We start from the raw sequence: 12,480 nt of genomic DNA on the forward strand, positions 1-12,480 counted from the left end.
TTCCGACATGTATAGCGGTTAATGTCTTCTTGTTTACATTATTCGTATTATTTGGTGAAATCGAAAGGAAGAAAGACTTGTATTTCTTAAGAGAAAGAACCTGCCTTTTGTCACAAGAATGGATAAAGTTATTCGAAGCAATCATATATCGTACGTAATTTCATTTTGTCTTTTAATGTTTATAAGAATTTGAGGCTTATAAGTATGTACATTTCTGTAACTATAAATTGTTTACAATGAAAATATACATAAGAGGCTATCAATCGATGAAACGATAACTTAACCAGTAACGTATCGGGTTAATTTACGTTCATTAACGACACGATTGTTTTCATATAAATTTTTAACGCAGAGGTTCAATTCATCTTTTTCATTTTCCTTATTTTTAATAATATGTTTTAATAATATGTTCGCATTCCAAAAGCCTGTTCTTAGTTTTCCGTAGTTCCTTCTTCGAAGTTCATTCGATAAAATCCTGGTATAATGGTTTTTGAAACGAATCTTTCGCACTTCTTCTAATGACGATTTACTTTTATTTTCGAGTTCATCTTGCTTGCGACAAAAGTTGAAAGGTGAATGAAAAAGAGGAGAGAAAGAAAAGATCCTGTAAGCACACATGTACACACAGGTACATTATCGTTTTTTGAAGTTATATCATCGAACACACGTTTACCCCGAAGAGATTTTCTTTGCAAAAAGTAAGTAATTACAATGTGATTAAATACAACAAGAAATACAGCACAACATTTGCGCGTTACAAACTGGAATCGAATTAATCGCTGAAAAAAAGACTGTACACTTGTCAAGAATACGGCTGACTCTGTTGATGCTCAAGTTTTGTTTATTCAAATTTAAGTAAAAGTGGTTTTGTATTTAAAAAATAATTGGCTAAATATGAGTTTCAAAAAATTGGATTTTTTCTATACACTTGACTCGTAAAACGATCGTTAGTTCTCAAACATCAGAAGGAAAGTCGCAATTTAAATGAATTGCGAATACGAATTTCTCGACCCGCGGCTACAGACTATTTTATCATGAACTTTTTACGCGCGTTTCCCAATAGATCCGTTTCTATAATCGAAATCGAGCACGAGAAATCAAATGGAGCGAAATCTTCTAGGCAAGGAAAAAGGAAGAGAGAATAAAGACAGAAAGACGGAATACGATCGATCGATCGAACAAAGTTCCAATCGCGATAGTTTTCGAGTCCATCCGTCTCACCGAACAATCGATAGATCGGATCGATGAATGATAGAAATTTCGGAAAACCAGGATAGTTTGTTAAAATGATAATTGTAACCAACGCTACGTCAGGAAATAACAGAAACAGGAAAGCGCGATACATCGAGGCACGAGGCTATCGTGCGCAAAGCGCAACAAAGATAGAATGAACGGCGAATAGATAGGAAGTTTGAAAGGCAGAAACAGATAGAGGAAGCGAGAAGTGGGGGAACCGATGAGCCAAGAAGGGGTGAAAGAGGAGGAAGGAAATCGGTAGAGAGCGATCTTGAAGCAGAAAGTGGGGGAGGGAATGGAGAAGGATAGCGTGGAAAAGAGCAAGAGGAAAAGAGAGGAAGAGCCGAGGAGAAACTGATCGAGAGTTAAGCTATCTGGTAAAACAAACGGACGAGGCTGGACAGTGGGTTTTCTACTAAAAGACGGGATGAAGTGGCAAACGGTTTGCGTTGTTCATACAACTAGTGACGCGCGCACGGGCTATTCACGTATCTCTGATCGGCCGAGGACTTAATACAATTGTCGACTTTCGGTTGTATGTTCGCGTCGCGTCCGTTTTTCGTTGCCCCGGGTCGACTCACCTGGCCTCGCTACGCCACGAGTCGCATCGCTTCGTATCGCTCCCATCGGTTCGGTTTGACCACCGCGCCGCGCCGCGCCGCGTCGCGACGTCGCGTCTTCGTTTTCTCTCCCTTTTGCTTTTCTTTAACATATTTTTGATCGATCTACCGAACGGTGAATTGATTTGGTTATTCATTGCACGTCACGATCAGCGCTGCTGTCTACCGCACGCTCGCACGCACACGCATACACACACATACACGCAGTCCTCCGCAGCACGAGGATCATGGACGAGGAAAGGATCAAGCTGTGAGTTCGAACATCCCTTTCGAATTCGATCGGATCGATTCGGATCGGGTCGGATCGAATCGCCTCTCCCACCTCTTCCCACCTAGTAAATTCACCGCGTCGCATCACGTCGTCGCGCAGCGTACCGCACGCTATCATTACACGTTCGTTCTTACAAAGATCGTCACGGTATCCTGGCGAATGATTTTTACCAAAAATACATCTTTCATTAAAGAAATGGGACAACGATATTATTAATTATTTAGTTTCTCGACCACTCTGTTACATAGGAGAAACATTCGACCTCTCTGCTTACGCCAAATTCTTCTATCAAAATTCTACGACTTCCGAGCACTTATTCCGTTTACTTTCGAGCAATTATTTGTTTTTTTTTTTTTAATCACTTTTTCTCTTACATCATTTCTACATGCTCAACTCACCATAACTTCGATACCGATAAAATCAAACTCGAAGGCGCGTCCGTGTCTTGACAGCCATGCCGTATGTCATACTATAAAGCAGGAAGTGAATTTCGTTCATCTATCTATCGCAAAGAAGAAGAAAAAATATTTGGGTACTTCACACGGTATTTGAACGTGACAGAGATGCGACTGTACGTTTGCTATTTATGCGCAGTAGGTCATGATCACCTGACGTTTAGTTACATTTGCAGTAAATCTCGTTGTAAGTTGTAAATCTCGGAATGGTAATACTTTGAGATAACTCGAAAAGCGAATTGGCGAGCAAATAGACGCATGTCGCTACAAAAAATTCTATTCGTCTTTACCACTTTGTATCTTTAGTATTATTAGACAAAAATACAAGAAATACCGGAAGTCGATCCAATCAAATATAATTGGAAGAAGCAATCAGTGTGATTAAAGTATATGTCGCGTATAACACGGTCCTGAATACCGTGTATGTATTATTCGTCCGAATGATTTTGCACACGGCATTACTGTTAGCCGGAATCGTAGAATTTTTGTCGCGAGAAGTCATTCTTACGGATAACGATTTAACGAATGCGCATTTGCACATGTTATCCTCGATGATATCTTGTTAGATAGCGAGCTACGTGAGAAACGATAACGATCGTTAAGAGGATCACGCGCGATCTCACGTAAGCGGGAGTTTCCACCTCATCGCCGACTTTTCTCCCTGAATTGCTTGCGCCGCGCTCTCCTACTTTCGATCTTATCTCGCGCGAGTTTTCCCCTTTGAATTTTAGGCGGCAATCTTTAACCACTCTAATTACAAAAAAAAAAAAAAAAAAACAAGAAACAATAAGAAATATCGTGATCGATAAACAATAGATAACAATAGTAAACAACGATATTTCTCTATCGGTCTATGTGTCTATAATATCTATACGTGGAAATAATGCTGGATTTTTCAGCAAACGATCGAAACAAGAGAGACGTGCAAATGCGTATCTATCTATTTCTGCTTTGATCTATCTACATAGGAGTTATTCGCGACAATGAAATTTTTTTCTCACGATAACGCGTTCAGGGACGCTCGACACAGATCGGGCCAAAGCGGGATTAAGCGATCGAGCTCCACCGCCTTAAGCCCCCTTCACACGCGTCTGGAATGTTCTATATCTCTCTTGTTCTCCTTCTTCTTCTTTTTTTCTTCTATCCTCCTCGATTTTCTAACGAAAACCGAGAACCTCGTACTTTCGACTTGATCCGTTTGCGTGATAAATTTCCGATTTAGATTATAAAATGGCAATAGTGTAATAGAAATCAAGAGCAATGATTAAGTATGATAATAAATTCGGTTGTAATCGTTAACGTTCGTTTGCAGTTATCTTCCGCGTGAACGAAAACAAGGAGAGAGGAAAACATTACGGGCCAGAGGATCGTAAGAATAGTTTAGTTTCGATTATCTAATTGGTAATAGTAGTGTGCAAATAGTAGTGACGAAAGCAGATGGACGATAACGGTATAGAATATCATGAAAACGAAGAGAAACCAGAATGTATTACGAGTCCCGCGTTCCATAACTTGACAGAAACCATTTCCACGGAATTGATCGCGTACGTGATCGCCACGTTCATCGACTCTGTTTTACTGCACGTGGCTGCAACAATATACGAGCACGATAGAAGACAGAAATCAATTGGTTCTTTTGTTTACTGGTTAGATTCGAAGACAAGGCTGTATACGGATATGGGACGAGCATTCCACCGAATAACAATGAGATGGATGAGAACGAGGAGACCTCGTCGAGGAAGGTGATCTTTTGCGTGCACGGCAAGCTTTCTGGTTGTTGTACGGTTGTGAAGGGCGGTGCTACATCGGTCGATGAAATTAGCGAAACAACGGCGACTGCAGTTAATGTCACCGCTACCGGCATCAACGGATCCGATTTTCAACAAACTGCTTCCAGTAAGATTCTTCCAAATTTAGATCCTATCGACTTCCAGGTCAGGCGAATGGTTATAGAGGCTATCTTCTTATTTATAATACTAAATGGATTTATCGATTATCTACAGCTCCTTAGCGTTATCAATTTCTAGATCGCCCTACTTTTACAAGTTACCCTCTTTATTTCACCTTACGTCCTAGTTCTTCAGATTTCACCACATAAACGTTATTGCTCGTATATGTGAATCAAGCGACGTTTAATGTAACAAAATTGACTTTTTTTCCACCTGAACCAGCAGTCTCAAAAAGAAAATTTATAAAGCCGGTAGCTAATTCAAGCGGAACATTAGCGTAATTTTAGTATATTCACATGTTTGTCTTGGTGTATCAGAGCGACTGTATTGTCCCGACATTTATCTTCCGACCAAAATTCTGTCAGATCAATGTCTGATAAAAAGTTTATCTTTATCATTTTTCTGTTAAATGTTTTTCTAGCTGTACCAGAAGACCATTGTCACAGAGAAAGGGACGAAGAGATCGATAAAAAGGCGAGAAAGAAATTACTGCTTGCTAGTACGCTGTGCGTACTTTTTATGATAGCAGAAATCGTAGGTAATCATCATGTAGATGTAAGAGCGAAATACTTGTACGATAAATGTTCAAGAAAATTAGATAAAAAATGAAGCTAATGATTATTTTTAAATGGAACGATCGCTCGGTTTTTCAGGTGGAGTATTATCGAATAGTTTGGCGATCGCAACAGATGCTGCGCACCTGTTAACCGATTTTGCATCGTTTATGATCTCCTTATTCTCGATATGGGTAGCTAGTAGACCAGCCACGAAAAAAATGCCTTTTGGATGGTATCGAGCGGAAGTAGGTGTAAAAGATTTGCTATTTCAAAATTGATTATTATTCCATTGTCTTCTCTCGTTCTTTCGTTTCTTGCTAGCAGACGCATATACACGCACGTATGCACGCACGCGTGCACGTACGCACACCATCAATAATATGTTCATCGTTATTCGCAGGTGATAGGAGCCTTGACGTCGGTTTTACTAATATGGGTAGTTACTGGAATTCTTTTTTATCTGGCAGTCGAGAGAATAATTCACAAAAGTTTCCAACTAGATACCACCGTCATGTTGATTACCTCTGGCGTTGGCGTTGTGGTAAATCTAGTGTTAGTGATATATTATACTCAATTGAAATAGTCGAACTGATAGATCAAATCAATCGCAGTCACGATGTAATACATTTTGAGTAACATCGATACAATTTTTATATCGCAGAATGGGTTTATCGCTGCATGAGCACGGCCATAGTCATGGACATGGTTCAGACAAACCGAATCGAAATATAGACAGCGGGAGACTCGATGAGGAAAATCCGTTACACAAGAGGAAAAATATCAACGTTCGCGCTGCTTTTATTCACGTTTTAGGAGACTTCATACAAAGCATAGGGGTTTTCGTTGCAGCATTGGTTATTTATTTCAAGGTATAGCTATATATGCATATGTACGCAATAGTTTTTCCCAATATTTTCTCATGAACGCGAAATTAATACACACTGGTAACAATTACAGCCAAGCTGGAGCATAGTCGATCCAATTTGCACTTTCCTCTTTTCACTGTTGGTGATATTAACCACGGTTGCGATAATCAAAGACGTGATGAACGTTTTAATGGAAGGAATTCCAAAAGGATTTGAATATTCTCAAGTGGAGAGTACATTTATGCAAATCGAAGGTGTGATGAAGGTGCATAATCTTCGTATCTGGGCGCTTTCACTGGATAAAACCGCGTTATCCGCGCATCTTGCAATAAGTAAGCGCATTCGAGCTCTTGTTTCATTAGCAGTTTCAGTTTTTGTTTCAGTCTAAACAAATTGTTTTCTTTTTCATTTTTTCCTATGAAGAACCAGGTGCGAGTCCTCACAATATACTGCGTACTGCTACTAGAAATATTCACGATAAGTACAAATTTTTCGAAATGACGCTTCAAATAGAGGAATTCGATGAACGAATGGAAAATTGTAAACAATGCAAGGCGTTATCGCAATAGTTGTAAATTTTTTGAGTTACGTATACTTTTGAGCTACCCTTCAGTCTTTATACACATGAAGTTGGATCATAAGAGATTCGCACGATTTGTAAATAGCTCAATTTATGAAAAACGGAAGCAACCTGTTGTTTCAAGTATACATCTTACTGCGATTAAAAAATCTATAGGGAAGATATTTCAACATCGCAAAGGATGTCAATTACTTATAAATATTGCGATCGATACAACGATTTTTTCACCTATTAGTGGAACAATTATTTACTGTCTCTCTCTCTCCCTCTCTCTCTCCCTCCCTCCCTCTCTCTTTCTCTATTTTCTATTTTCTATTTTCTTAATATAGAAATTATGTTTATTTATTTTAAATGTGACTTTTAACGACGTAATCAACTTATGTAATCATATAATCATGAAAGAGAACGTATTTACATTTAAACTAACTCCGAAATTGGTAAACAAAGAATAATCGTGTAAAAATATGGAAATAAAACTAAAATGAGAGAGAAAAAAGAATAGATCAAAAGAAGAAATTTGTGTTTAATTTATTTATATTCTGACATTGAATCGTTTTCAGATTGAAACATTTTGAACCAAACCGCCAAACATATCGATACATATCTTGTTTTTATTATCGAAGTTGATTACGCTATGCTTACAACTTCGGGATGTTATGCTTGTTTTGCGTTGTACGATCGTACAATCATACATAACCTTTTTAATCTTCGTTACGTATCAAACGACAGCTGTCAAAACGATAGTTATGTCGGAAGAAAATTTGTCGAGTTCAGAAAATGACGGGAGAGATGCTGCAACGCTATCAGAATTATTCGACAAAGCGTTTGAGCTATTTAATAATATCAATAAAACAGACGAACCTACCAACAGTTCCAAAGTTCAGGTACTAATTGTCAACAATTATGTATAATTCTTTTTAGGATCTTCTCTTTGCTCCCCAAATTGCGTTTCTCCAAATTTTGGTCGGAAATACAGTTGTTCATAAAAATCCTGCGCTCGAATTAAATATCACAAATTTTTAAATGTGCACAAACAGTTTGTATTTTTCCTACATACATACATAATACATGTTTTTTATTTCTTTTTGCTATATGCCAGTCTGATATCAAACGTACCATGAATATGTTAGAACAAGCTACAAGACTAGTTTCTATAGTCGATATGTTTAGCCAAAATGAAAGTTTCGAAGAAGTGGCTACGGAAAACATCAAATACTTTTTACTGCCAGCGTTCCTCGGTACACTCGCTACAAAAATTTGTAATGCAGATGATCGACTGCACATCGTTAACGTAGCTGAAATTTATTTCGTGGATTTTTTGAAACGCGTTAAGACTTATGGTTTGACCAACATCGAAGTGCCCGATATTAATCCGGAGCGTGAGAAAGAAAGCGTATCCGAGAGAGTTCGAACGAATGCTGAATTAATTACCGAAATGGTAAGTCTATTCTAGGTTTACAGGTCTCTGAAGATCATTACTGTTAAAATATTCTTCATAATGATACATCTACTACATGCATATGTATTATATTTGTAGGTAAATCGACGAAACACGAAACTACAGAGATTCAAGGAGCAAAAAGAGTTGGAATCGCGTTTGGAAATTTTAAAGAAAAGTCTGTCAGATCCAAACATAGATGATGAGGTCAAAAGAGAATATTTCGTAATGCTTATCAAATTATACGTAAATTTGACAATAGAAGAACTGAACTCGTTAGCAGCCGAAAAGCCAATTTTGGAACATATGAAAAACATGGGAAAATCTGGAACCATGTCCACCCAGATTTCGCAAAAACGTAAACCGCCTGCTCCAAAACTGCAACCAATTATTATCACTCGAGATGAAGTAGAGAAAAAGGTGTTTGGAGTTGGTTATCCTAGTTTACCTGTTCTTACTGTTCAAGAATTTTATGATCAACGAGTGAAAGAAGGAGAGTAAGTAGAAAGTTGTACAGTTGTACATCAATGCTTTTAACTAATTTAGATTTAACAAATATTTCAATGTATTTTTATCTTAGCTGGCCCGATCCTTCGCAACAGCATCAAACAAATTCAAAATGCTTGCAAGATTTAGTAAACAGACAAGGAATGAATAATGAAGAAGATGATATCAAAAAAGAAGAAATGATCGAAGCTGATGATCCAGAAACCTTGAGACAATTACGTGCCATGGATGAATATAAAGATACACACAGAAGAGGATGGGGCAACCGTGCTAATAGGAGTTGAACATGAAAAAATTCCATTATATTATATATATGTATGTATATACATATATACATGTATATATATATTAAGAGTAGTCTAGTACATAAGGTTTATATGTTCTTCTTTGATCTTCTATGTGACATCATATTGGTACCATTTGCATTAAGAGATGATAAAGATGGTATACTGTTTAAAGTAATATTACGATCCGTTACGTAATAATAATTTAAAATAAAAGAATTATGCCTTTTTAGAAAAATCGCTATTTTATTTTGTTTTTCATTTTTCCATGTATCTTCGCTAGACATTGTTTTTTTTTTCTTAAACAAGAATCACACGCACCTCGTAGATGCGATTCACGTCAATTTGCGATTGTCATAAACTATTCGTATTCTTTAACTAGTTATAATTAAAAAGTCAATGTTACAGACAAGTAAGTTAATGGTTAATCGTGATTGGAAATTACCAAGAGGGAAAGTAAGATTTGAATGTTTGAAGCATTGACTAAAGACAGGATAGACGTGATAATATATGAGCGTGACATTATACATATATACTGGCATGGATAAACACTCAAGTGACATGAAAATGGTAAGAGTGTTTCCTATAATACTTGGTAGATAAAACAATTTCCTATTGAGATTCTACTTTTGTAATTGTATTCTCAAAAATGTGAATTTGCATCAATATCTAGAGTCTAATCGTGATTATTTATTTCTACATTCACTAGTTTACATTATGATGAAATTCATATTCTAACATTTTTGCAAAAACAACTTGCTACAAAGTAAACTTTATAGAATATCTTGCAGTTATAGTAAAATATGACAGGTTCTGTATAATTATCTTTTCCCAGTAGTTATCAAAATAGTTTTTTTTTGGAGATATCCCTTTCATTCACATATACATAATTACTTTTATAAAAATACTTCTGTGGTATTATATCTGTAGTATTACTCTTGTTAATATGCTATATATAAAAAACATATAAACTGTTTAAAACTTTAATTGAACATTAGGAATAAATTGCTTTTTCTATGTTCATTACAGAAAAGCTGTTTCGAGAGAAGAAACAACATCCAAGATACTACAAGCAGCCAGCAACAACAAACAAGCAATGATCTTCTTGGAAATCATTATATAATACAAATCAAAAATGAGATTGTTAATTGTAGAATAATTATACAAAGTGTATTTAAAAAGAGTTTCAATAAATCAGAATAGTTTAACAGCATTTTACAATCTTGTTATTTATATTTTTCACTATCCGAAATCCTAAACAAAACAAAAAATTAAATTGGGAAATAATTAGGATCACCCAAGACGATTCCGAAAAATTCCAGGAGTATGGCGTTATTTCCGGGAATCGTAAAAATTGTGCCAACTTCTATGCTGTCATGTTCTCCTGATAAGAGATCTTCGAAAGCTTCGAAAATTGAAGTAAAATTTAAGCAAATTCCTAGAATGTCACGTCATTTTTCAGAATCGTCACAATTCCTGGATATGATGTCATTTTCCAGAATCGCTGAATTTGTTCCACCTCCTGTGACGTCCTGTTTTCCTGATAAAAAAACATCGAAAACCTTGGTTCGTGAATGGCCAGAATTCCTTAAATATGACGTCATTTCCAAAAATCGCCGGATTCGTGCCACTTCCTGTGACGTCATGTTTTCCTGATACAAAATCGCAAAAGCGGTCCTACAATTTGATCGAAAATATCAACTTTGACGAAAGCCTAGAATGTGACGTCATTTCCAATAACAGCGGGAATTTTAGAAAACGACCCATTCATCGCGAATTACGCGAACTTAATGGTGAACAAGGCTATTTTTCGAGATTCGAATTTTAGAGCTTTGTTTTACAGTTCCGCCACCTTATTTCTCGTTAAAGGATTAGGATTGGCCATACTACGATAGTTGGGCAGGCGATGAAATGATTAAACTGCTGATTAACTTTAATTAAACGTTTACTGAAATAATTCAGTAATGTACAGTGTACAAATTATATAAATTGTATAAACTCTATTACGAATATTAATATAACTTAATAATAATATAGCTTAACTCTGTGCGTCTTATGATATTCTTAACCATTAATAATCGATTCAATTCTACTTAAAAGTAATTAATACGCGAAAAAATACGATAGTCTAAATGTATATACATAATAATGTAAGTCTTGCTATACTTTTATAATGAAATTCTTATAAATTACGTTTACAAATCCGTTTACAACCCGTCTTAAAGCTATAAATGAGTATATATAGACATCTGCATAAGTGGGACGGAAGAAAAATGAAAGGTGGATGGAGAGTTGCCTAGTATTAGGCGCGTTGGATGGCTTGGCGTTACCTAAGATTTATTTTGTATGCTAGATCGTCCAAGCAGAAATTCTGGAAGCCCAGATTCGTAACAATTGAAAACTTATTTCTGCTTAATTCGCATGCCACAAATTTTGTATTTTAAAAGTTGCATTTGAAATTGTGTTTGGAAGAAAATTAAAAAACATCAACAAACCATTGCTTAGAACAGCCATGTTTGACTCAACAGCTCTTGTCAATACAATTCGCACGTTGCAAAACCTTCTCGTCTAGTATTGCTCGTATTGTTTATCTTTGCCGTATACTACCGCTATCTTCGTGTAACAATAAATATATATCTGTCCTTATTGCACAGTATCGTTTCCTCTGCCTAATATGTGTATATATTCGTGTCCTTATCGCACAAGTTTGCGCTCTTTGTCTGCGAACAAACCATGTGCTGACATCTGTTGAAGGAGGAAGGAACAGCGACTTGGGGAATGCGAGGATAGATGGCACCACATGGTGTGTCCGTAGACAAAGAATACAAGATTGTGCGACAAACCATGTGCTGCCATCTACCGAAGGCGGAAAGAACAGCGACTTGAGGCATGCGAGGATAGATGGCATTACGTGGTTTGTCCGTAGACAAAGAACACAAGATTATGCGGCAAGGACAGACTATATGAACGGTCCTAGACAAAGAGGGTTGTAATGTGCAACAAGGACAGATGCGTTTCTTGTGTTCAAAGAGAGCAGTAGCATACGACATAGGCAAATATATGAATCAATTGTATCTTTTAAGCGCTCCTTTTGCGATCTTATCATCCTAATTAGTCCCCGAACTTTCGTCCCATACTCCCTTTAACTGTAAACGGCGTGAACGAACCAAATAAATTTATTTTTTCTGAATATTATTAAAAAAAAATTACAGTACTCTTATATTTAATGTATTAGACTGTAAAACAAGTGAAGCTAATATTTCTTCTGTGTACTACAGTGCAGCGATTTGCCACTCTTTTTCGAATCGCCATTAAACGTCTGCTTTCGACTAACTCCGTATGGTGTCGCCAATATTGCACGACGTTCTATTTCTGATTCGACGATAATTCTGATTCACCCTTCGCCTGTTACGAGAAGGCAATTCGCTCGCGAGTTTGGAAACATTCTTCTTATGCTTAATTCTTCTAATAGATTGGCATCTACAGTTTCTAGATTTTTACGAAGTCATTTTGGATTTTACCAAGCTTAAATTGAATTTGAGATTTTAGTCTACTTCTATATTCCAAGTTCCTTTTAGTTCCAAATAACAAACTGAGTTACTTCTGTAAGTAGTTATCATAAAAAAGAAAATATAGTGACTTTAATAAAATAAACAAACGAAATGTTCGACGACAAAAATAATAATATATATTGTATATAAGATTATAAACTATGTA

The 12,480-nt window shown here is 36.4% G+C and overlaps 2 protein-coding genes across 8 annotated transcripts; both read left to right on the forward strand.

The window, feature by feature from the left end:
• Positions 1-14: 14 nt before the first annotated feature.
• LOC117158472 (proton-coupled zinc antiporter SLC30A2) lies at positions 15-7,050 on the forward strand. Of its 5 annotated transcripts, XM_076618759.1 has the most exons (9): positions 1,570-2,106; positions 3,895-4,126; positions 4,234-4,478; positions 4,953-5,069; positions 5,185-5,333; positions 5,489-5,640; positions 5,750-5,957; positions 6,046-6,286; positions 6,378-7,050. In XM_076618759.1, exons 2-9 carry the CDS (start codon positions 4,020-4,022, stop codon positions 6,521-6,523), a joined length of 1,365 nt encoding a protein of 454 aa, XP_076474874.1. In that variant the 5' UTR covers positions 1,570-2,106; positions 3,895-4,019; the 3' UTR covers positions 6,524-7,050. The 5 variants fall into 5 exon arrangements, with proteins under 5 accessions (XP_033193280.1, XP_033193283.1, XP_076474874.1 ...); XM_033337389.2 differs by lacking the exons at positions 1,570-2,106; positions 3,895-4,126 and adding an exon at positions 15-150; XM_033337392.2 differs by lacking the exon at positions 3,895-4,126 and having other exon boundaries at positions 1,557-1,678.
• Positions 7,051-7,180: 130 nt separating this feature from the next.
• Positions 7,181-9,976, forward strand: Tap42 (immunoglobulin binding protein Tap42). Of its 3 annotated transcripts, XR_004464422.2 has the most exons (6): positions 7,181-7,418; positions 7,634-7,972; positions 8,072-8,469; positions 8,553-8,794; positions 9,172-9,333; positions 9,793-9,976. XR_004464422.2 is itself a non-coding variant. In XM_033337395.2 (5 exons), exons 1-4 carry the CDS (start codon positions 7,191-7,193, stop codon positions 8,761-8,763), a joined length of 1,176 nt encoding a protein of 391 aa, XP_033193286.1. In that variant the 5' UTR covers positions 7,182-7,190; the 3' UTR covers positions 8,764-8,794; positions 9,793-9,976. The 3 variants fall into 3 exon arrangements, 2 of the variants coding, with proteins under 2 accessions (XP_033193286.1, XP_033193285.1); XM_033337395.2 differs by lacking the exon at positions 9,172-9,333 and having other exon boundaries at positions 7,182-7,418; XM_033337394.2 differs by lacking the exons at positions 9,172-9,333; positions 9,793-9,976 and having other exon boundaries at positions 7,182-7,418; positions 8,553-9,001.
• Positions 9,977-12,480: the final 2,504 nt, after the last annotated feature.

This window comes from Bombus vancouverensis, chromosome 5, assembly GCF_051014615.1.
Source record: "Bombus vancouverensis nearcticus chromosome 5, iyBomVanc1_principal, whole genome shotgun sequence".
In the NCBI taxonomy this organism is placed as follows: domain Eukaryota; kingdom Metazoa; phylum Arthropoda; class Insecta; order Hymenoptera; family Apidae; genus Bombus; species Bombus vancouverensis.